At 39.0% G+C, this 25,973-nt stretch overlaps 1 protein-coding gene across 4 annotated transcripts in view; it reads left to right on the forward strand.

Moving 5' to 3' along the window:
- The window catches only part of PHACTR2 (phosphatase and actin regulator 2), a 251,149-nt gene extending 232,641 nt beyond the window's left edge, over positions 1-18,508 (forward strand). Inside the window, exons 12-13 of one of the 4 annotated variants that reach the window (XM_058534205.1) lie at positions 5,872-5,948; positions 8,793-9,229. In XM_058534205.1, the coding sequence (XP_058390188.1) occupies positions 5,872-5,948; positions 8,793-8,841 (126 nt within the window). In that variant the 3' untranslated portion in view covers positions 8,842-9,229. Of the gene's footprint in view, positions 1-5,871; positions 5,949-8,792; positions 9,230-16,708 lie in introns of those variants that run through there. The other 3 variants (XM_058534206.1, XM_058534208.1, XM_058534207.1) reach the window with 3 other exon arrangements.
- Positions 18,509-25,973: the final 7,465 nt, after the last annotated feature.

The raw sequence follows: 25,973 nt of genomic DNA on the forward strand, positions 1-25,973 counted from the left end.
GGCATGGATGTTAGCTCAGGGCTGATCTTCCTCACACACAAAAAAAATAAATAAATAAATGTTATGTTCAGCATTTTAGTTGTTTTTCGATAGAAGGGCTAGTCAAGGCACCTGGAGCGTTGTTTTGCAAGAAATGGTATATACCTTTGTACAAGTTTTCTTCCATTCTCCTCTCCTTTTAGTTATGGGCTTTTAGTCACTCGCCTCTCATTTAGTGATTCCTAGTTGACTCTGTTCCAGTCACCATTTCTGTGCAATGAACTATCCCAAAACTTAGTGGCTGAAAACCACAACTCTTTTGTTATATCTGACAAAGAAAAAAAAATATATGAAAGTAAATATTTCCACCTCTGCTCTCAAAACAAACACTGAACTTCTTGCCAGCCTAAAGGAGCCATCCCTTCTCTCTCTTTTCTTACTACCATTCTCTTAGACCCACTAAGATACAGCTTTGCATTTTAAAAAATCTTTGAACTTCAAGTATAAAGAAAAGGGATCAGGGGGCCGGCCCCATGGCGTAGTGGTTAAGTGCGCTCACTCTGCTGCTGGCGGCCCTGGTTGGGATCCCGGGTGCGCACTGATGCACCACTTGTCAGGCCATGCTGTGGCGGCGTCTCATATAAAGTGGAGGAAGATGGGCACAGATGTTAGCAGGAAGATAGGCACCGATGCTAGCCCAGGGCCAGTCTTCCTCAGCGAAAAGGGGAGGATTGGCAACAGATGTTAGCCCAGGGAAAAAGAGGAGGATTGGCATGGATGTTAGCTCCGGGCTGATCTTCCTCACAAAAAAAAAAAAAAAATGAAAAGGGATCAGTAGCCAATCGGTCAATAACCAGTCGATGCCCGTTCTGTGAAAACACCGTGCTGGGAGTAGTAGGGAAATTCACTAATCTGGTAGTCTCATTAAGCTGCCCAAATTGGGAAAGAGAAGTGGTGGGAGAAATGCCTTATTAATTGCGAACTTGATTGAGCTTAATCCACCTCTAAAATAAAATTTTCAATTTTACGGTATATGTGCTTGGGTAGAGCTCTAGAAACAGATAGGCCTGCAGTCAGCTATGGATAGCCTATATCTATATCTGTGCCAAAGTGGATAAATGAGCTATAAGATGAGCAGTAGAGACAGAGAAGGCCCCCAAGTTGACTTGAAGACCAAGGCTCACGTGGCAGTTGCCATGTCCCTGGGGTGGGCTATGGAAGCTCCATGGCAGACAGGGGAGGCAGGCTGGGAAGAGCTGGGCACTTATGGGTTTGATTTCTGACCTGGCCACTTGGTCAATGTTTCACCTTGGCCATGTCATTTAACTTGGGTTTCCTCACTTGTCAAGTAGAGCCAATTTTATCCGCCTTGAGAATTAGGTAGAATATCTATAGAGTTCCAGCTCATCAATAAGTGACAGCTCTTACCAGTATTACATTCACGGTCAGGCTTGATAATCTAAGCTTTGTTCCCCACTGGTGACATTTTCACCATTCATTGAAGCCTCAATTTACAATCTAGTTTAAAATTATCCAGTGAAAAAGAATCCGAAATTTTTCAGATACATGGATTTGTTTAACAAGTTACTCGGTAATCATTTATTAAAACTCTTACAATATATTAAGTATTGTCCTAGATACTGGGGATGTAAAGATGAATTGAACATACTATCCTTTCAGGAATGCGCTGTGTAAACAGGTCCTAGGAAAGGCTGAGATATCCTTTGCCCTGTCCATCGCTGCCCTGGCAGCATAGGAGAGCATACTTACCTACCCAAGGCATTGAGCTTGATGAGTAGTCAAGAAATCTCCTCCATGCTCCATAGCAGATTTTTATCAAAGAAATAAGCAAAAGACATCAAAATGATGGGAGTTCTAGTTAATCTTGGGAAGGCAACGGGGTCCATATTTTCAGCAGATCACCTGTTGCTTCTGGCCAAGCTGACGCCTGAGCTGACTGGGAGAGATTAACAGACCTTCCATCACCATTCATCACTAGTCAATTTTAAACTTAGTTTCAGTCATTTTTGGTTATTTTGACCAAAATTCATAATGACGTTTCCGTCAATGATGGACTGCATATACGATGGTGGTCCCATAAGATTAGTACCATATAGCCTAGGTGTGTAGTAGGCTAGGTTTGTGTAAGTACGTTCTATGATGTTCACACAATGAAATTACCTAATGATGCATTTCTTAGAACATATCCCCATCCTTATGCAACACATGATTGTACTACATACTTGGTCTCAGTGCTATCTCCTGGGGGCTTGTTTTTTTTCAATCTTAGGAATACCTAGTTTCAGCTCAGTGACTTCCCATTGTTGATCCAACTCGGCACCATTTGGGCTCCAAATCCCTTTACATCAGCCTGCCTCTTTCTATCCCATACCTTTCAACAAACTCAGTCCCATTTACACTTATGTGAAGAGTTATTAGGCCTAAACTCTGATCTTATTTGCATAGAAGGGAGTTAAGATTATTGCACATGTCTTTCCCTAACATAAAGAGTCTTTAATTACTTTTTCCCCCCTCATAACCCTCTCAGGAAACCTTCTCTTTAAATAGTAAGAGGAAGTAACTCTTGGAATAAAACTGTGGTCATTCTTCAGTAAATTTTTTAAATGAGTACTGCATTTCTTAATTGCCTGTAGTCACATCTTGCTGATAGATATTTCAAACCACCAGTCCCTATAATTTCACATCACATTCATTGCCTATAACTGACTCATCATGTCTAATTACAAACCAGCCCACACAACATGGAGCCCATCCAGGCAATTATCTGGATGACTTAGGCTCTGAAGCTCATTTTGTTGGAAGGAGTGTGGGACTTGAAATAAGAAGGCCTACATATGAGCCCCATCTTTGTCCCTTAATGCCAGTTTGATATCTAGCAAGCCACTCAACCTCTCTTGGCCTCCATTTTATCATCTGTATGAGGAAAGTCTTGGAATAGCATTTGGGTTATCAACTACTTTGTAACAAACCACCCCAAAACTTAGTGACTTAAAACAACCATCTTATTTTGCTTGCCACTTCCAAGATGGCTTCTTCACTAACACATCTGTGCCTTATTGCCCCTTGGCCTCTCTTATCTGTCTGTCTTGGCATCTCATCCTCCAGGACCTCTGCTTGTACCTTGGGTTGCTCACAGTGTGGTTTCCTGAGAGCAGTCACATTTTTTACATGGCAGCTGACTTCCAAGAAGAAGGAAGCAAAAGATGCCTGGCCAGTTACGGGCTACATCCCAGACTGGCACAGCCTCACGTCTGCTGGGTTCTGTTGTTCAAAGCAGTTACAGGACTCACCCAGATTCAAGGCTGGAGAGAGACTCCACCTCTTGATGTGGGAATGGCAATGTCACATTGCAGATGGGCGTGTGGGATATGCCCATTAATACTGAACTGGGTCTCTCAGAAAAAAAATGTATGCGTATGGTCATAAATAAATTATAAATGTTACTAATATAAAGGAGGTGTAGCACACAAGTTACAATTAAAAATAAACAGTAGAGTAGTTTTTTTTGTCGATTCCATATCCCAATTGATTCTCAAAGGATGCTTTCATTGATTTTTGCCAGACTCAGATCAGTAGCCAACCTACTATTGAGAATAAGGACTTTGCCTTATTCGTCTTCGAGTCTTCCTCAGTGACATTATCTTCTTGCCCATAGTATACTCTCTATGAATAACAATGAAAGAATGGTTACAATCACAAATTAAAATTTAATTCATTTTCCAAAACCCTCACAATAATGACATTTTATTGAGTACTTACAGTGTACAAAGCACTTTCAAATACACTCTTAATTAGTTCTCATAATATTGTGAGGAATTCTCATCCTCCTTTTCCAGATGGGAAAATAGGTTTTGGAGCAAAGTCACTTGCTGAGGGTCCCCTGCTATAGAAGGCAAAGATAAGACTAGAGTGCGTGACTTCTGACCGCGGTGTACTACTTTCCACTTCCTCTACTGAAACCTGACCTTTAAAGGAGAAATTCATAATGAACTTAGAGGCAGGATTCTCTGCCACTATCCATATTAAATTATCTCCTTTCAAGGAAGACTTTTTGATAGATGTTCATTGGCATAGTATAGAGCACCTTCACTATTTCAGCTCCTGGTTCTAGATATCAATTTTTACAGTGAGTAAACAAGATATCTTCATTCTTCGTCTCATTGTGAGCCAAGCTGTATAGTCTTATCACAGGGGACTCAGGCTCACAGATATCTCTCTGCTTGCTTCATCCTTTCCAAAAATGAGTAGCAAGAATTATTGCCACAGTTCCCAGCCGCAGGCTCCCCATAGAAACTACAGGGGCTGAGGAGTATATTCGAGAAGATGAGACAATCTGTGACAACAGGATTTAAATATAGCATTGAAAGGGGCAGTGGGGGAAAAGCTTGTATGTTGCAGAGTGACAGTTAGTGATGGGAGAAAGCCAAAGAGGCCTCAGGGTTTTCTTCTTTTTTTGTAATGTCATTCTATGTTTTAACTGAAGAGTTGATTTTTCACAGAGGTTATGGGGATGTTTTTATTAGTATTTTTTTATTTGCATGAGGAAAACGTTCTTTGTAGAAAAATTAGGAAATAAAGAGAAGCACAAAGTTGAAACCAAAAACCCTCCATGATCCACCCACTGTGGTTAACAGATAACTCATGTTAACATTTTGATGAGTATCTCAGCTTTTCAACCTGAATGACGTAATCATCTTATCAAACCCCAACATTTACATGGCGTGGATTAAGTGTTCTTTAAATAGTAATAGTAATAGCATTCTATTTGATTTTTTTTTTGAGTGGCTTTAAGTGCTGTGCTTAAATTTTTAATTCTATTTGCCTAAACTTTCAATATTAAAGAATAAATAGCAAATGCCTTCTCAGGAGCTAGTCAAAGCCCTGTTGTTGTGGGTAGTCTTGAATGCAGAACTTTCATAGGAAAATGATGTTTTTTCTCAGAAAATCTCATGACCTGTGGTCATGACCTTGTGGTCATCTAAAGTGCGAGATGTCCTATGTGACCCGTAGATCAGGTCCCAGGAGGCGTTTAGAAAGCCCCCTGCTTCTCTGCCTTGTCAATGACACTTGAAGGGAATCTATTCTGGTTTTAGTTTAGCTCTAGTATGATATTACATTTATCATACCTTTTGTTATTAGTGCCATCAAGTCAATTCCAACTCCCAGTGACCCTGTGGACAGCAGAGTGGAACCCTGCCTGGTCTTTTTACACCATCCTCTCATCTTCCGGTGCTCTAACAGACAATGCTCCACTGCTATAGATGGGGTTTTCATGGCCATTTTTTTCAGAAGTGGGTGGCCAGGTCCTTCTTCCTAGTCTGTCTTAGTCTAGAAGCTCCGCTGAAACCTGTCCACCATGGGTGACCCTGCTGGTATTTGAAATACCAGTAGCATAGCTTTCAGCATCACAGCAACACACAGCTGTCACAATATGACAACCAACAGACAGGTGGTGTGATTCCCTGGCTGGGAAACGAACCTGTGCCATGGCAATGAGAGTGCCGAATCTTAACCACTAGACCACCACATGGTACCTTTATCAGAGAAACTAGGAATCCCTTTCTCTAAGACATTTCTTTTTTTTTTTTTTTTTTGAGGAAGATTAGCCCTGAGCTAACATCCGTGCCAGTCTTCCTCTAGTTTGTATGTGGGTCTCCGCCACAGTGTGGCTGGTGAGTGGAGTAGGTCTGCACCCGGGATCCAAACCCGCAAACCCGGGCCGCCGAAGCAGAGCACGCGGAGCTTGAACCATTCAGCCATGGGGCCCAGCCCGACATTTCTTAAAAGGATGTCTGCTTTGTTGATGCTGTCTATGCTGAGGAAATATGTGGCCTAAGTAACAATTCTGTTCATCTGTTTTTTCCTATTTAGGCAGCAATAAGGAAAGAACTAAATGAATTTAAAAGCACGGAAATGGAAGTTCATGAAGAAAGTCGACAGTTTACAAGGTAGGTAGAAAAAATGCAATTAGCATATTAAAATGACCAAGATGGTAAATTGTATGTTATGTGTATTTTACCACAATTAACATTTTTTTAAAATACAGTTTAATGTAACAACATCTAATGAACATTTCTAAAATTAAGTCCTTTTTTTTTCTTTCAAAGAAGTCTGAATCATTCTAAAGGACTACGTTTTGGTTTCTTTCTTGGTTTTATTTTCTGGGCCAGAGATAAGCATCATTTATTCTGCTCTTAAAGAGACTCAGTTGAGGTTTTATGCCCAAAACAGATGCTGGTGAGAACCAGTGTGGGCACATATGTGTCTGCTTTGGGCTCTCAGTAGACATAACTTAGGATAGAAACTCAATTTTCAGAAGACATAACTTAGAATAGGAATCCAATTTTTACTGATGCCACAGAAGATCGCTACAATACTACCATTTTCCTCCCAACACCCTTCAGTTTCATAGGCTGCCAGCACCGGAAGGGACCTGAGTGATCATGTGATCTGACCGCACACTTCACAGGTGTTCTGTTAATTTCTCTCTCGTGGGTTGACGTGCTTTGCTTTATATAACAGGTGTGTTCCTAAAAATTTACATGCCAATCAAATCTTTAAAAATTGAATTCTTAAAAAACATACCAGGACAGATGATTACATGAAGAAGACCACAGCAGGTCTTTCCGGAAAACGAATACTCATCCCTTAGGCTAGAAACAGCCTCTGTAGGGCAGCCACACATCATGGTGCTACTGTTTCTGCAGTGGTTCCTGTTGGTGGTGGTGTTCCATGCTGGGGAGCAGGTCACATGATAAAGGAAGCAGTGGTATAACCTCATAATTTAATGGCAAACCCCTTCCCAGAAGTTCATGGGGACCTGACTTGCTCTGTAGCTGTTGTTCCTATCATAATGTCTGGTATGCAGAAGAAACTCCCCTTTCTCCTGGGGATATCTCTTCTTTCTTTGCTTTGTTGCCTCCTATATCATGTTTATTTGTAAATGCATGTAGGACTTTCAGACATCCTGAATGTATAGGATTTTTCTCTATTTGAAGGCTTTATCTTATCCTAATCTACTCTTAGACCTGTCCCATGCCCACATCAAGCCAGACCTATTTGTCTCCTCCTTGTCTCGCTTCTACTTCTGGGGTCAGGAAAAGTTCATGTGAATATCTGACACCTGAGGTCATACTTCTCCAGTAGAGTTGATCATAATAAGGTGGCTGGATATTTATGTTGACATCGAGCTGGCTGGGCCCTCTGGGCAACTGACCCGGGAGCAACTGGGAAGATGACATGTGTTTGTGCCGTTGAGTCCTGACCCCTGAGATGTAGTGACTACGCTCAACCCAGTCATTATCATTCGGATAGTTTTCTAGAAATCATAGTATGTGATAACCTCATTTTCATTCGATAGCATTATATGAAGAATAAACTACAATAGAAAATAAATTTTAAAAATGTGTTTTTATGGGAGTTCTCATTTTATGAAAAATAAACCTTTATATATATAGGGGGCTGGCCCCGTGGCTTAGCGGTTAAGTGCGCGCGCTCCGCTATTAGCGGCCCGGGGTTCGGATCCCCGGCGCGCACCGCCGCACCGCTTCTCCGGCCGCGTCCCACACACAGCAACTAGAAGGATGTGCAGCTATGACATACAACTATCTACTGGGGCTTTGGGGGAAAAATAAATAAATAAAAAATTATTAAAATAAATAAATAAATAAATAAAAAATAAACCTTTATACTGAAAGAAATTCTTTCTCTTCTGTTGTACATTATGACCAAGTAAAGAAAAAGTAGGATGCAGAGAGAAGTAAGGTTGTTTCTTTTTTATCTATCTATTTTTTATGTACACAAATAAAATATTCTAATTAAATGCTCAAACAGTACAAAAATCTGTCGAGTAAAAATGAAAACTCCCCTCGCTCCTTCCTCAACTTCATTCCCGTTCTCACAGGTAACCACTGGTAAAAGTTCGGTGTAGGTCCTTCTAGACATTTTTCTATGCATTTACAAACATGCATATATATATGTGTATGATATATGTATATATGTACACATGCCTTTATGTATACCCTCTCAGTCACACACAAAACAACATCTAGAAAATCTTTCCAAGTTAGTATATATCTCATTCATTTGAATGACTATGGCATTTCATAGATAATATACCATAAGTTATTGATCAATTATTCTATTTATTAGTGCTTATGGCATTTTCAGTTTTTCATTATTAAAACAATGCTGCCTTGACTTTCTTTATAAATATATCTTTGTGCACACATGCCAGAATTTCTGTAGTAGTCCCATAAGTGGATTTGCTAGGTCACTGAGTATGTATTTTTTACATTTTGAAAGACATTATTCTCTGATCTACAGTTTATGAGCTTGCCTGGTCTACCTGCCCTCATCAGCATTTGGTGGGGACAGGGGGGTGGTGGTGGTAAGGAGCCTATATTCTTAAGAATGAAAAATAATATCCTATTTCCTTTATTTATATGAGGTTGGATGTCTTTACATATATCTTTATTGACCATTTATTTTTTATTCTTTGATTTGCTTTGACCAATTTTTTTTTTGTGTTGTTTGTCATTTTCATATGGATTAGTAAAAACTCCTTAGGTATGGTGGACATTGGCCCTTTATGACATGTGTCACAATACTTTCCCCCAATCTTTTGTTAACCTTTTAAACTTTTTTATGGTCTTTTGTTTAAATTTTTGCATGTTCAAATTTGTCTATATTATACTTTTTTACCTCATTGTTTTGTGTCTTATGGAGGAAGGCCAAGATTATAAAACTATCATCCTCAATTTTTATATATGCTTTTCTTTTTTTACACATAGATCTTTCATCCGTTGGGCATTTATCTACGTGTGTGATTCAAGAGACTAAACTAAATTTGCATTCTTCTGAATCAATAGTCAATTGTCCCAATCCCATTTATTTCTCCTCGAGGTGAAATTCTTCTTTTAATATACACATGGGTCACTTTCTGGATTCTTAATTATGAGCTGTTATCTATCCTTACTCTGTGTCATAATGTTTAATTAGAATAGATTTGTAGTATGTTTTCATATCTGATGGGGTATTTTTTCACCTTCAAAATTCTATTGGCTATTTTTCTATGTTTACCCATCTACAGAAATTTAGAGTATGCTTGTTGTATTCCATAAACTAGTCTATTGATATCTTCATTGTTTAAGTAAATATCAGTAGATGCAAATAGGGATGAGCTGCATTTCAAGAGAAAATTATAGGCTTTTTGGGGGGGAGGTGGGTAACAGCTGATATCAAGGGTGAGCTTTAAAAGTTTTCCAAAAACTATATTGATTAACACTCTTTAAAATGTCTTTCCAGATAAGGAAAAATGAAATATTCATGTCACTAAGATAAATATGTCTTGCTGAAGTATTCTTTAAAACTTGGCGGGAAAGCAAATGTCTCCTGCTATTTTTCCATTAATTTGTATTACATCATTAGAGTTGTGTTCCAGAAGAGAAATATTTTGGCTCTGAGACTGATAAAAATCATGCTTATGATTTTCAAATTGTTTTCAGTATTTCTTTTAAGAGGAAAAAGGTTTAGTAAACACACTGAGACTAATCAAATTAAACAAAAATATGATAATGTTATACATTTAGAAAATTGCTCATGTAGAAGATAGTAGTGCCCTTGGCACCAGCCACCCTTGGAGAAAATAAACATGCTGTGGATCGTTACCCAGCCCTTTAAATGCAACCTAGATATAGAGCAGCTCACTTATTAGCTCTTCTTCTTAGCACCAGACGTTATCTCCTTATATCAGGTAAGCCTTCCCTTCAAAACCTAAATCTGTTAACTCCCTGCGGATTTGGAATGGTTAATAACAGGGCTGAGACAGCCCTGCTCCCTCTGCCCAGGCTCCTCTTTGTCCAGAGATAATCTCCCCTACAGTGATGGATCAGGCAACACTGGAAGGATCCATTCCCAAATATAGCTTCCTTTGCTTCTGTATCTCTGCAGAGATCTACAAAAAGCTGACAACATTGGTTGCCTCTGGGGGGCGAGGGAATTGGGTGGCCAGGGGCCGGCATGGGAGGGGGACTTTGTACTTCTCACCCTTTTGAACCTTTGGGATTTTTGAAACATGAGAATTTATAACCTTATAAATGTGTCAAAAACACACATTTACAAGAAAAAACAAAGAATTCATTCCCTAAGTCCTCTTGCTGTAAATGAAGATTCCATCATGATGGCTTTTCTTGAAGAATGTGCTGGCACTGGTATGAACGGTGACACTTTGCTCTTGGTGTAGCAAGAAGACACCTCTGGACCCTCCATCACAGAATACATTCTGTGACGTGTTTGATCTGTGATGGTGAAGAATTGTGGTGACCCACCCTCTCGTCTACTTCCCCCAGTTTCTTGGGTATTTTCCAGATAGCTCTCTGGAATTGGAATATATTCCTGGGCCATATAAGAAGGGTGAGTCCAAAGGGTCCCCAGGAGAATTCATCCTGTGGCCTGAGAGGTACCGAGCTCTAACCTCGGTTCTTTTGGACACTTGCTGCTTGTCTGGCCACATGCTGCGTTCTCTGCTCCCAGCAGCTGCAGACCCAGCCTGCTGTTCAAAACCCAAAAGACCACTTGAAGGGCGGTGTATTATTAAATAGGATCATTGCATTTGGAACAAGATCACCATGGCCAAGAAAAGCCATGTCCTTTTCCAGAGTAAATGGGGTTTCTACAAAATAATTCTCTAAATTATAAAGACAAATTGTACGAAGGGTCAGATTTTATTTAAAAACTAAACTTTAAAATGGGTTTACAGTGGAGTGGTAAAATTATGGGTAATTGTAATTTTCTTCTGTTTTCCAAAAAATTTTTTAAGTGTCAGCACGTTATCAGATTTATAATCAAGAGAGAATATTACTTTTAAAAAATAAATGAATTTTGTAAATAACATCTTTTGGCATGTGCAACGTAGTACTTTCATATATCTAAATTTATTAGTTTATAGATTGTTGGCTTATTATATTAAGCACAGAATCATTGAATTGACGCTCAAAATGGGCCTTGAGATCACTAGCATAATGTTAAGTGGAAAAAGCAGGATACTGATTAAAGATATATATGGCAGTGGTATGTTTTATGTAAAATTCAGATGCATAGAAAAAAAGATTAGGAAATAGCATCAAAAAACTCTTAATAGTTTGTTATAGAGTGTGGTTACAGTTTTTTTTCTTTTCTCTATTTTTCAAATTTTCATAGTGTGGTTATGTTGAAAAGTGTGTGTGTACGTGTGTGTGGGTGTATATTTAATGCAGTTATCTCATTCTATGCCATCGTGAGGTTTTACTCTCCTATGTGGATTTACAGATAAAGTAAACCGCTTTTTCAGCTTCTAGATTTGCTTATCACAATGTGACATGGCAGGAACTACACGTGGGATCGCAATAAAAATAAATCAAGCGTCCTCCACGGAGGAATGGGAAGGCCGCTTTTGCAGTGGCATTCTCTTTCATGGGTGCTCCGTTTACTGGACAACTGGACAGAAACAAAAAAGAGTTGAAAAATGCTACTTTCACCACTAGAGTTGAAAGCGTGGCTCAGTATGGGAAATAATAAAGTCCTGTCCACCCTGTGGTCTGGCTTCTCAGGTAGAACAAGGAGCTGTGGTTTAACAGACTCTCCTATTTGTTTAACATAGGTGTATATGCCGTGACAATTAAACCCTTTTAAATAAAGGAGAAATGTATTATTCTGGATTTCTGTATATATCAAATAGGGAAGTATAGGAAATAACATTTCACATTTGTGAGTAATTTTATGTTTTATCTTATCTGAAGGAATTTACAGGAAGGTGAGTAAATTTTTGTATATTAATTTGTAGAGGAACCATCTTTATGGAAAAGAATGATCTTTACCTGAATTCCATGACTTAAAAATAGCTTTTTCCCCTATTCACTCCCTCTCAACGGTATGAAAATAAGAAAAATTTATTGCGGTTTTAACAAGAGGAAGAAAATATAAATAACTTCAAATTTGAGCCTCAGGAAAGTTCTGAAGAAAAGGGTGGATGAAAAGCTTAAGTATCCTTAGCGCACAGTAAATCTATTTATTGCTCTATCAACTTGAAGCCTAAAGCCAAAACTATCATTCTGTCAGGTAGGCAGACTTCTCAGGAGGTAAAGCTGAACTTCTCCTATTTCAAAATGAATGCAAACCGCTGAGTACTAACAAACTTAAGAACTGTTTGCATTTTCAGTACCTCTAACCATAAAATTTTAGAGCTGAATTTGAAGATAAGATGCCCAATTTAAACAGGATATAAATGTCCTTTTCTGATTGGATAGCGCACGAAAATATATGGGGGTTTTTTTTGCTAGATCTGGGAGTCCATATGAAGAGAGGTTACATGTCTGACCCCTGGCTTTGTCAGCATATGATTACATTCACAGTGTCAGTTGATCACTTTCTTCTCTTAGTGGCCTTTGAAGCTGCACTGATGGCCTGACCTTCCAACGCAATCCAGACTGTAGAACTCACTCTCTGATGGGATTCATGAGCAAATAGTGTCTGCAGAAAAAAAATTTAAAAATCTTACAGTTGGGGCTGGCCCGGTGGAGTAATGGTTAAATTTGCACACCGTCTGCTGTGGGCGGCCTGGGGTTCAGAGGTTCAGATCCTGGGCGCAAACCTACACACCGCTCATCAAGCGGTGCTATGGTGGCGTCCCACATACAAAATAGAGGAAGATTGGCGCAGATGTGAGCTCAGGGACAATCTTCCTCAAGCAAAAAAAAAAAGAGGAAGATTGGCAACAGATGTTAGTTCAGGGTCACTCTTCCTCACCTTAAAAAAAAAAAATCTTACAGTGTCCCACTAATTTTTGGAAATTAAAAGCAGGACGCTTTCCAGGAAAATGCTGGGCTTTTGAAGGTTCCAAATCTCTTCTGGTCCACTGACTACTCACTTTATTGCCCAATTCAATTCTTAATTTACCTTCTTCATCCCACAGGCGTTACTGATGGGAGGACAAAGCTCCCATGTCAGGTGTCCCCACACTTATCCTTTGATTCCAGGATCAAATGAAGATTGAGACATTATGGAATGTTTGGTGTGCAAAGCCCAGCAAATTTGGAGAGGCCTAAAAGATTGCTAAACTAGACGAGTTTGAATTTAATTCCTAGAGAAGATGAGAACAGAGAGGGACCTTTGGTAGCTCATGGCGTGAAGATTCTGCAGGTGCAATCTATTCGTCTGTGTTGTCAGGGCCTCCAGGGCTCCTGCTCCCTCCGTGTGGTGTGGCTGGTTCTCGTGTATCCTGCCCGGAGGGAGGCAGTGCTGCTCGTTTCCACCCCAAAGACGTCACTGAACTTGCTCTGCTAGTAATTGCGAAAAGTTTACTGCTGAGCCGGTTCTCATCTAGTTCCCTTTGTGGGAAAAGGCAGGTGTTTTGGAGGCAACTGTAGCCGTCAAAGTATAGCCGGGGGATGTGGAACAGGACTTTTCTCTGGTCAAAATTGATCTCAACACTAACTCACAGACGTAGAAATCCAACTGATCACCTTTTCCATTCCATTCTACCCAGAAGGCACCAAAAAACCCATCTGGATGAAAGTATGAATGAAGGCATGTTTTGGTCTCATAGTCCAGTGTGGGTTAGGAATAGAGTCTGAAGCCTGGAGTCTCCACTTACCAGCTCTCTGCCTTGAGTCCCTGACTTAGAATCCCTGTGCCTCAGTTTCTACATCTGTACAAAAGGGATACAGGAGTTCCTACCTCATAGGCTTGTTTTGAGGATTAAATGAAGTAATATATGTATAGCATGTGGACTTGTGCCAGACACATGGTAAAATTTAGTATATGTTAGCTATCATTATTATCTGCCTCTCTTTCTTTCACATTTTATGTAAAAAGTTTGATTAAAGAGGTTTTCAATTACCCCTTTGAAATATTTTTATAGACTTTTAATATTTTTCTTCAGGTTATAGTTGACTCTTCCTAGAAAGCATGATGGAATGTCCTATCAGATGGGTTATCATAGTCTAGTATACATTTAATTGTAATTAATTTTAGGGGTCTCATGTTTGGGCTCTTCAGTTACATAGAATTATTTATAGAAAGAGTCATCAAATAGCCTTCTTTTTTTAATTAATTAATTTTTTTCTTTTGAGGAAGATTGGCCCTGCACTAACATCTGTTGCCAATCTTCTTCTTTTTCATTTTTCTCCCCAAAGCCCCAGTACGTAGTTGTGTATCATAGTTGTAGGGTTGTAACTCTTCTATATGGGACGCCGCCTCAGCATGGCTCGATGAGCAGTAAGTAGGCCTGCGCCCAGGATCCGAACCAGCAAACCCGGGGCCACTGAAGTGGAGCGTGGGAACTTAACCGCTAAGCCACCAGACTGGCCCCATCAAATAGACTTCTAAGTGCCCCTGTATATATATATTCAGTTGTTTGTGCATTCAACAAATTTTTATTGAGCTCATAGGGTGAGCCGGACTCTGTTCTGGACCCTGGGAATTTAGAACATGACAGAGAAGGTCCTCGCTGTCACATGGTTATGTTCTAATGAGGGAGACAAACCATTAGCAAGTAAACAAATAAATAAACATGATAATTTCAGATCGTGCGAAGTACCCTAAGGAAACTATAACAGGATGCGGTGGGAGGGACAAGGGTGGGTATAGATAGGATGGCCAGGAAAGGGGTCTCGAGGAAATAAAACTTATTCTGTGATTTAAATGAAAAAAGGGAGCTATCAAAACGTTGTCGGGAAAGAGGAAAACATTCCACGCCTGCAGAGGGTCAGTTAATGTGGAGGGAAGAGCTAGTGCAAAGGGCCTGAGCTGAGAAAGAATTATGCATGATCAGAGGGCAGAAAGACGGCCCAAGTGACTGAAACAGTCATATTACCTCTGTACAGGGAAAGTAGAGCCTGGAAGTTCACGTACCTGCCCAAGATTACGGTCAGGGGTAGAGTTAAGAATTGAACTCAAAGACACATGTCTACTTTACTCGCAGCATGTTTGGAAAGCTTGGTATGTCTGATTTTTATTTTCACTTTTGGAAAGTCGAACATGCAGAAGTAACGTAAGAAGCCCCACACATCCATCACGCAGCTTCTCCAGTTATCAACTTATGGCTCATCTTGTTTCATCGTTCTTATGTCTTTAATTTTCCATTTTAGTGCTTTGATTCCACACAACAACATTTATCAAGTAATATCATGTGCCGGATATTGCATTCTCTGAGTATATAAAAGTGAATAAGCACAAGTCTTTCGTCAATGTCTCACGAGCTAAGAGCAGACGCCACCTGTACAAAGATTGCATACTGTGATAAATAACTGGTATAAACCAAGTGTTATGTGAACACAGAAGAGAAGGCAATTATTGCTTCCCTGAGAGGTGGAGAAAGGGGACTTTGGGGAGCTCACAGAATGAGATTGTAGGAGCTGGAGGAAGATAAGGACGAAGGAAAGAGCATGAGCACAAAAATGGAGAGCATTTTGGGGCGAATGATTGGAACTTAGAGCATTTGGGGAGTAGTGATGGAGATATAGCTTGAAACGTGGGTTGGGCCACATCCTGAGAAGTCTCAGTCGCCACTCTAAGAAATTTAAATTTTATTTTGTAGGGAATGGGGAACAACACAATGTTAACGAAGAACTGGAATGATCAGATCCGTATTTTATGATGATGATGCTAGCGACAGTGTGGAGCATAGATTTGATTGCCAGATCTATGACAGGGACAGGGAAACTAATTAGAAGACTGGTTTCCTAGGGCAGATGAACATTAGATTATACGAGACACATGAAATGCTGGATGGAACATGAAGGTGGCATCACAGAAGTAGGCTGAAGAGGTGGGTCAGATAAGGCTCAGTGGGGAAGATGGCTCCTGACCGTGATCTTGAATATGAAAATTCAAGGAAATTGATGGAAAATGAAGAAAGGGGATCGCAGTTATTAAGGTACAGCATGTTCAAAAGCACAGGGCTACAAAAACCCAAGGAACGTTCCAGAACTCACATGGGGGGATATGAAGCCAGCTACCTGGCTAGCATGCTGTTAAAGTAGTGTCAGCAAAAGATGGTGAGGGCTTTAACAAATTCAAAGACAGACAACCGAGGCAGGGCTTGGTGACTCATGGGATATGGAGGGTGAAGGAGAGAAATGAGCTGCAAATCTGAGGTTTCTAGACTAAAAATCTAGAACGTTTAACAAGATAGAAAGTACAAGGACAGGTTTACAAGAAAAGATGATTTATATTGTTGTGCACATGCTAGTGTGTAGCCTGTGGAACATTTGGAAGGAAAAGCTCGACAGGCATTTGGAAATTCAGGCGTAGAAAGTAGATTTGGATTCATCAGCAGAGGTGATGAGAGGCTGAAGCTAATGAAATAGTGACTATTTGCTGATGTTTTTCCTTTAATAACTACAAACCAGGTGAAAGCAAATCCTTTATGAAATATCTCACTCTGCTCAATGCAGGTCAGAACATGACCCTCAAGAAGAGTGATGTTTTGTGTATTGATTGCCCTATATCCTGGATGCTAGAACCAGCATCTTCTGCATCGGGGCTGTCTCTGCTTTAACATAAGATTTATAACAGTATTCTGTTATGACAGGAGTTGATAACAGTCATTCAGTTGGGGGGTAACTAGCGCTGCCTTTAATTATAAACATGACCATACCTTACTCAGTTCACCGAATGCAGAGTGTGCTTCTGTACCACAGACTCACAGCGTTCCTGGGTCTTCTTTCAGGTTTCATCGTCCGTAATGAAGTGCAAGACTCATTGGAAACATAGACTGATCATCTTTGGGGGAAGCCTCGCTTCCTGAAAACCTGATATTGCACTGGGATTTGAATGTGTGTGTTTCCGTTGGACTCATGGTGAAGGAAGCGTATGGAAAGTGCTCCTCACCTGGACAGCCCAGCTGGGCCACAAGCAAAGGGAAGGGTGCAGTGACCTTGCTGTCCAGCACCTGTATTGATGGTAAGGGACACCATGGTTATGCCAGTTACTCTTTATCAGGAGTGTTCATCAAAGAAGATGAGCAGAAGACAATCACTGACTCCCTGTTACCAGAAAGCCACATTTTAGGCGCGGGTAAAAGAAAAATGGGGAACGCAATTGCTGGGCCCTGGAAAGGGGTGGGGGTTGAAAATCAGAAAGAAAGAGAAATATTTCATTATGTTAATGAAGAAAAGAGAAAATTGAAGCATAAATGTATTTTTCAAGCAGGCTTTTGGTAGCTGAGAACTTATTAATGAATTTGGGAATCTAATCACCCAACGTGGATTCCTTAAAGGACTGATGCTACGAGAATATTCTTGTTTGACCATTATGTTGGTACAGTGTAGTACCATTATTTTATGTCGTGCCAGTGAATCCCATTGCCAGAAGTAAGTCTGTTTTCATGCATCTTTTTCTTAAATGCAAGAGGCTTTCACTGACTCTTAACGAGCATGCTTACCTGAATTTTGTTGCATGCTTTAAGTAGCATAGCTATACACTCTTTACATTTTTTTTGTACTCCTTACCTAACATACCAACCGTCCACAAGGATAACAGGACTGGGAATAAAGTCAGATGTAATATGACCCTCTAAATCTGTAGCAAGCTTTAGAAATAAATCTTTTGGCTTTTCCCTAGTTTGATTATCTCCCAAGTCGAAATCACCTTACTTGATCTAAGGAAGATAATATCGACAGTCACTATACCTTTGAAAAAAAAATCCCAATCCAAAGTTAAACCTGAAGCAAAATGCAAGTGTTCTGCCAGCAGTTAGCTCTGACTGGGGATGCAAAGGACTACTTCTTTTCAGTGCTGCGTTAAGTTGGATTGCTGCTATTGAAAAAATAAAGCTCACGGATCAAAAAAATACTCACCCAATGGCTTAAAAGAACACAGAAAATTTCTGTTAGGTTGCAAGTGAGGAGAACCTCATTTTGTGTTTCAGGTCTACAGATTGCATCCATAAATATAGCATTGACGTTCAGTGCAAAACAATCAGTGAGATTAGGTTTCCCTATGAGCCTACAGTCAGTATTGTTTACATTAAGAGACCCTCTATTGCCGTCTTGCTATTTTCCATGGAATCACGTGCACAGCATGGCTTCTGCTCCCAAATACAAATGACCCTGTATAGATACTACCTGGCATTTAATTGTTCCTTCACGATTGTTTTTTGCCCCTTTTATTAAAAACACATGAGATGTATGATAACAAGACAAGACCTAAATAGACTTTATTTTATTCTCAGAGCTCGGACTAGAATTTTCTGAAATGATTCTGCTTCATAATATGGAAGACTGTAATTTTTTATTTCAACCAAAAAGCAAGCATTTAATCTGGTGGATAAATGTGGATCCTGCCATTCATTTATATTTTAAAGAACCACTTGAAATTGGAAGATTTTGCTTAAAAATAAAAAATTTTGCCCTCAGTCGGCCTATTACAAAAAGCCAGGACCATTTTATAACTAAGAAAAGTAACCAGCATTGTTACACCTCTTGCTGAACTCAACTATGTGCATTAATAAAATAAACCTAGATTTCTGCACTGTTGTCATTTCATTAATAGGATAAGACGTGTTTTTGTTTTGAAAAAATTTTTCTGCACATCCAAGTGTCTTTTTCTGGCTGAGGTTCTATCCATCTCTTAGTGTTTAAATCCAGCCATAGACGTTAACTTTGTTGTAATTTTTTGGCTGAAGTCACCCTTTTTCTTATCATAGTTTAGTATCATTTTAGTGCCTTGGGAAAAATACCAAGGAATGTAATGTTATTTTAATTTTATATACTTATAATCGTTAAACATTGTCTTAATTTCTAATCACAAGGCCTCTCTAAAAATGGTAAATATAAGACATTATCACCATTTTATCATTCAAGATACATGTCTTAGAAAGTCTATTTGGTTGATAAAAGGAACAATTTTTTCCCACTCGTGGTAGATGTGATACAGTTTTTATTCCCTACAATGAGATATGCCTACTACAAAAATGAGAGTCTGGTACCTCAATATAGTGTTTACCTTGTATGAGATGTCCGATGTGTGAACTACCCACACTTTCTCTTCCTACTGATGACATGTTTAGAGAAAAGTTTAAAAGTTAGAGAAAGTTAAAAAGTCAAAAAAATTAACCACCGCCAGTCTAATATTTAAGAATCGGACCCACCAATTATTTCATTAGAATGATTCTCTAAGTAAAAAGCTGTGGAAAGAATCAAAGGATTATGAGCTAAGCGATATTTTGCAGAATAAGGCTCTATTTTAATAGCTCATTTTAAAAGGCAGAAACAATGCCTGTCCACACCAGCAGCCCATCCAGAGGTTTCTTGCCTGGCTGCCCTAAAAGAATGCAAAGGTGTGGACCACCTTCCATATAATTAGGCCTCTGCCCAATGCCAGCATTTCTGCAGTCCATCCAATAAGCTGCAATTCTATAACAAAAATAAATGTGTATGTGAATTGGGTTTTGTAACATACCACCAGCTTTTCCCTATTTAAACATTAGGCCGACATAGAGGAAATGAGTGGGTTTTCCTGAGTCCCCAGGATATGATTAAGGAAGAAAACAAACCCATCTCCAGGAAGGGCCAGGCAGGAAAGAACTAGACAGACTGTAAAAACCAAAGTGGCCATTTTCATCTTTCTTAAAATAGAGAAAAAGAACCTTAACATTAAGGTGGTAAGAGGATGCCATGGCTTGATCCAGCGTCTTCAGGGCCCTACCAATCAGTCTGACAAAATTAGTTCTCTGGTGATCAGCGTTAATTTAAGGCAGCCCTGCCTGATAATTTCCTGTGTATGTGAAGTGTCTTGCATTTCTTATGTTTCATGTAGTTTCCCTTTATGTTAATTCCTTAAATTATTTAAATGAAATTATAATATTCAGAGAACAATTTGGGGTATATGAATAGCTATTTTAAATAGAGGAAAAAGCAAACTCATGTATCTCTCTGATTTACCCGGAAAAACTGACTTCCTGGTTTCATTTCGTATCCTTTGTTAGCGTAGCGATTGTAGTCACTTATCTTTCTCTCATGTTAGCAAATATATTCTGTTCACAGAAAGTTCTGAAATGTAAGTGAAAATCTGTTTAAGGAAGTTCAGGGATTGCACACATCCTTCAAAAATCATCAAATGTTGAAAATGAGAGATAATTCCTTAAAACCCTGCAATTCAGTGCTGCATTGATACTTTTAAAAAATGCAGTAGCTTACACTTAAAAGAGAAAAAAATCTGCATTAACACTGCGTGTCCTAATATGTACCACATTGGAACACCTAACAGACGTATTTTTTCTTAATAGGATCAGAAAGATGCAACTTTCAAAAATTATACTGTGTTCACATCAGAAAAAGGCAGTCTTGACTAGCATGTAGTAGTATATCCATATTTAAACAGTGAAAGCTTTCTTTTCCTCCTTTCTTGCTCAAAAATTTCCTCAGTGTCTTATTACTTTTTAAGTGGTCCAGCAGAACATTTCACACAGAGAAATCTCCCTCAGAGCAAGTGAAATGGAATCACACTAGAACAAGATACATAAATCTATGTCATTTCATCACTGTGGTAGCTTAAGCATTCCTAAATTCCAATCATATTATTAAGTCTAACCTGACTAGTAAAAGTATATGCTTTGAGACAAGAATTAATTTCTTCACATCATTAGAGTATGTTGTGAGAACCAAAGAACCACTAAGATGCAATTTATTTACAAAGTTATCCCTTGGCGTCTTGAAATAGCTTCAGCTATCCCACTATTCCACTACTGAATATTTGCTCTCTACTTATTGGTAGGATATATTACATTGTTTTACTTGGCAGAGCAGAATGAACTTCTAGAACTGAAATATGTCCTAGAGGGGAATGCAATGGCAAAAGTAATCATCAAATTAATAGGACCATCAGTCTGAGAGAAAGCACATCTCTAGCTAGTTCAAACCCAAGTTTCAAAGAGGCTCATGAGGCTCTACTATAATTTGGCAGTGACCAAAGGGTGGTGGGGACAAAGGTTGAATGCTCCCAAACCGTTCTCTCTTTTTTTTCTTTGTAATCATTAAGCTTAAGCTCTGTATGGAAATGCGAACCACCATTAGCATTTATAGACAACAACCGAAACATAGTCCATTTATGCTTTTTCAAAGACAGGGTCATTCCAAATTAAGAAATCCCATTGTATATGCTATAAGATTTCTGGCAAAGGGGCCGGCCCGGTGGTGCAAGTGGTTAAGTGCGCGCGCTCTGCTGCGGCGGCCCGGGATTCGCCAGTTTGGATCCAGGGCACGCACCGACGCACCGCTTGGCAAGCCATGCTGTGGCAGCGTCCCATATAAAGTGGATGGAAGATGGGCACGGATGTTAGCCCAGGGCCAGTCTTCCTCAGCAAAAAAAAAAAAGGAGGATGGGCAGATGTTAGCACATGGCTGATCTTCCTCACAAAAAAAAAAAAATTCTGGAAAAAAAAAAGGAAAATTCTGTGGCAGCTGTTCCCGCCAAAAGCAAACCCTACAGGCATAGATTGTTTTTAGCCATGCTAGGATTTGCTGCACAAAAATGTCATTTAGCTTGTCACATTGCTAGCACAGCAACACATATGAGCAAAGCACTGTTGATCAATGTTTCTCAGTGGGGGTCCTATTGGCATATGGAGCTGTGCATTCTTTGTTGTACAGAAATGTCCCACACATTGCAAGATGTTTAATATCCCAGGCCCCTGCTGACTAAATGCAGTGGCGTGCCCAGTCTTTGTAAAAACCAAAAGTAAAAAGCTCTCCCCCATGTTCAAATGCCCTCCAAGGAGGATGGTACAGTACCACCTCCCTTGAATACCACTGTCTACTGCAATTTGAGGACACACGGGAAAAAGTGCCTATCTCAAAACATCAGCTCGACTGCCTTGTATTTCTTTGGGCTCTGAATAGTTTCTTCCCCTTTCATTTTTCAACACTTCTGTTTCGATGCAGCTTTAATTGGCCAGTTCTTCAGAGAGGACATTACTGGGCAGCTTTGGTAGTTCTAGTGGGGATAGTCACTTGGTTAGACCCTGTAAGTACTTAAAGGAGAGATTTCACGTGAAACAGACTTTTCTTTTTTTTTTAAACCTCACAATTATACTTCAGAACTACACTGTGGGTCATAATCATTAGTGTTATGAGGATTGTTGCATGGCTTAACCATAAGCACAGCGACTAACAACCCACATCAACAAAACCGGTAATCTGTGAAAACCACCATTAGATTCCACCTGGTGAGCTGCATCCCATGACTTCCAAAACAATCACTTATTTATCCTGTTAAAAAAGCATTTAATCCACATGCAAATGCTTAAATTCCCCCTGTGTAAATATAGTCATGTGGTTCATCTTTTCCAAGATTTGTGCGTACTGGATTATGAAGGAAACGTGGATTAACTGTGGATTGCATGCATATTGTTCATTCTTCAGTGATGGTCATACACAAAAGAAGATGAGATTTACCTAGGTGAAACATTAAACTGTGCTAACAATACATAAACATACTCATTCTCTTTGTTGCTTTTTTGTCACCCAAACTGAATGGTAAATATGTCTTGAAATGATTTGGAAGAATGCTGGCTAACAGGATGCAATTAATTTAGCCACCATAATTTTTTAAAATATTAAAGTTTCTAAATATCTTTTTTGAGACAGAGCTATTCAAAGTCGATCAAGGTGATTATATTGTGAACTTTTAGATGGTGCTTAAGAATTCTTATCTTGTTAAATACCAGTATATATTTTTTAAGAGTAAATTGAAGGGAGTAAATGAAGCAGAATGCCACTCCACCCTCAGGTGAATTTTATGGTGTATTAAAATGCCAATAATATTTGTGCCACTTGCTAATTTGGGGGGCTTTTCCCTTACTGGATGCTTTTGTTATAGTTTGTATCATTACATTGCTTAGAGAGCTTCCACAAGGAGAAGTCGCCATTGCAATGTTAACTAGCGTTTGAACACAACCGGAATGAATCTCGGATCAAACCACTTTCATTACTTAAAATATAGGCACTAATTTTTATTTTTATTTTTTTAAATATTTCTTCTGTGGCTTAGAAATGTGCCAAGGTGCTAAAAACATTCTGCACCAATTTCACCAGATTGAGTACCTACCAAAAACTCAAACGAGTTGTTTTTTTTTTTCTATGTAACAGTGATTTTTAAATAAAGAACCATAGGCATTCTTTTGTTATTTCAAGCTTTGGTGAAAGTGATAAGAGTGGTAAGCTGTGATCGTTATCAGACTGAATGATTTCTGATTTCCAGTGAGTGATCTAATTCTGCATATTCCACAGGTATAATATCTGTGAGTGTAAATAACTGGCATTGGGCACTGATTAACGTGACAGTCTCTCTTTTTGTTGCTCTTGGTCTGTACTGTATTATAGTACGTGGGTATAAACATCTACAGGTATACACACATATGTATATGTATTCCACTACTGTAACCTGAAAGACTATGTGTTATCTTTGTTTATTCTGTACTGGTGTTTGTGTTATTTAAAAAGCAGAATTATGCTCTATTTAGTTGTATCATATTACAGGATACGTTGCCGTGCACAATTCTAAGTGCCTTAGAACATTGTTTAGCTTTCTTAAGTATATATAAATGCATATATGTATAAAATTGGGAAAAGTGACCTCAATAAAATCATTGGGAAATCCCCAGCTTTAGTTGGTTCCAATTTCTATTGTATTCAGAGAGTTCTCAGTCTTTTAAAATCAAAAGCTCACCGAGTCCTCACCTGTAAAGCAAGAATAAGACACCTTTTCTAATTGCCTGTTTTTTCAACTGCACCTAACTTAAATTTTTTTTATGTAAGGCCTCATGATTTGTGCTTTTTATTTAAAGTATCTGTCTAAAGAATTACTGCTTTAAGCAGCAAGTTACAGTATGTTTTTAAAACTTGCTGTCTTTTTATATTTGAGGATATTTGATATGGATGTTTTTATTGACATGATAATATGTAAAAATAAAAGATAGTCCCTTTAGAGTTTATAATATAGAAAATAAACTTCCTCATTATGCTTATTATTTAATGTATTACAAGCAAGGAGAGAGGTTGGGAACACATTTTGAACAGAAAAGGAATTGGAATATACTTTTCATGTTTTCCGGCAGTGGTTACAAATTGTTAACTTAGCCTCCCTTAACCCCAGAACAAGGGCAAAGATATGAGAAGAAAGTGGAAAAGCAGTTTGTGTACCACTATCCCAGACAGAAGATGTATAAGACAGAAGATTGGGGCCAAAAAATTAAAAAGGTTTGAATAATTGGCCCCAGTTAAAAATTATTAAATGCTGGGGACAGCCTGGTGGCATAGTGGTTAAGTTCACATGCTCTGCTTCGGTGGCCTGAGGTTCGTGGGTTCAGATCCCGGGCGCGGACCTATGCACCGTTTACCAAGCCATGCTGTGGCGGCCTCCCACATAGAGGGTAGAGGAGGATAGGCACGGTTGTCAGCCCAGGGCCAATCTTCCTCAGCAAAAAAGAGGAGGATTGGTAATGGATGTTAGCTCAAGGCTAGTCTTCTTCACAAAAAAAAAAAAAAGAAAAGAAAATTGTTAAATGCTATTAAAAATTAGCGGTACATCGCCAAGGTAGATGTAATAGTTCAACAACTACTTCCTTTTTTCTCACAGTAAAGCAGGTTCTACATTGAAACATTACTTTCTAAAACCCAAGGAAGGTAAGAAATGGACAACTTTTTCATTTTACACAATGCTTTGATGTCATCGGATTTATTGTGATTGAACTCCTCAGTGGACCTCAACTCTGACATCTGTACAGAGTTGCTGCTACTGCAGTGCCGTCGACAGACAAGCCAAGTCATTGCTCGGTTTATGAGTGTTGAACTCTTTGCCCTTTAAGAGGTGGTCATTAAGAGTAGAATACATAAAACTCTAGGGAAAGGCCAAGAAATTAAAGTTTGTGTGAATGTTTTTTGCTCTTTTGCTAAAAACAGGTACCATTTCTAGAGATTTTAAGGAAAAGAAGCTGTAGGTGCTAACTTTTCATGATTAGATAAATATCCTGAAGAGAAGAGAACTGGCATTTTCAGTGCTTGTTGACCCGAGGATTTGTTCCTGGATGGACTTTTGACCTTCGTTGGCCCAGATCAGACAATCTGGAGTGGGGAGCGCTCAACACTGGGAAGTATTTGCGTCTAAGTGTTCACGTAGGTGTACTCAGCAGTTCAAATGTAAGCTATAAGTCATCTTTTCCCATAGTCAGTTTAAGTCTGGTACCCTGATTACCTCTGAAATCTTGGTCATTACCTAAGTCTTCCACAACCAATCCATTCTTAATCCTGCTACCACATTAGTCTTCTTAAAGAACAGCTCTTGTATTATTCCTACTCACAATTTTCCAGTGAGTCCCCTCTGCCTACTGAATAACTCCCAGGTACTTAATCTAGCCCTCAAACCTTCTGTAGTTTCACCACAGACCACAGTTCCAGATTACTCTCCTCATATTCCTCACTTGGGCCAAATCGAATGAAACTCATTGTTCCCCAAATACGTCATACATTCTTCCAGGATCACAACTTTGTTTACACCATTCCCTCCAACTAGAATTCTCTTCTACTTAGTAACATGTCACCCATCCTTCTAGGAAGATTCAAATGTCTTCTCCAACTATTGCATTATAGTTTCTTCAAAGTGTTAAACAGCATATATACGTTTACAGATTCAGTTTTCTTTATAAGCACTTCAAATGCCTAAATGTGGTGATAATGAGCGTTTTAACAACACTTTCAAATCTAATACCTTATGTTTATAAATGTAGTAAATGAAATTTTCTTAAACATTCCAGTATTATTTACAAATGTTAAAATATTCTTATACTTTTCAACTTTACAAGTCTAAAATTAGCTGTATAGTTTAAGTTGGAATTGCATGGCGATTCTACAATATTTCAATTTTTTAAAAAAATTACAAATACTTTAATACCAAGTATATATACTACATTGTCCCCATAATTATCAAACATAAATGTA

This window comes from Diceros bicornis, chromosome 39 (assembly GCF_020826845.1).
Source record: "Diceros bicornis minor isolate mBicDic1 chromosome 39, mDicBic1.mat.cur, whole genome shotgun sequence".
In the NCBI taxonomy this organism is placed as follows: Eukaryota; Metazoa; Chordata; class Mammalia; order Perissodactyla; family Rhinocerotidae; genus Diceros; species Diceros bicornis.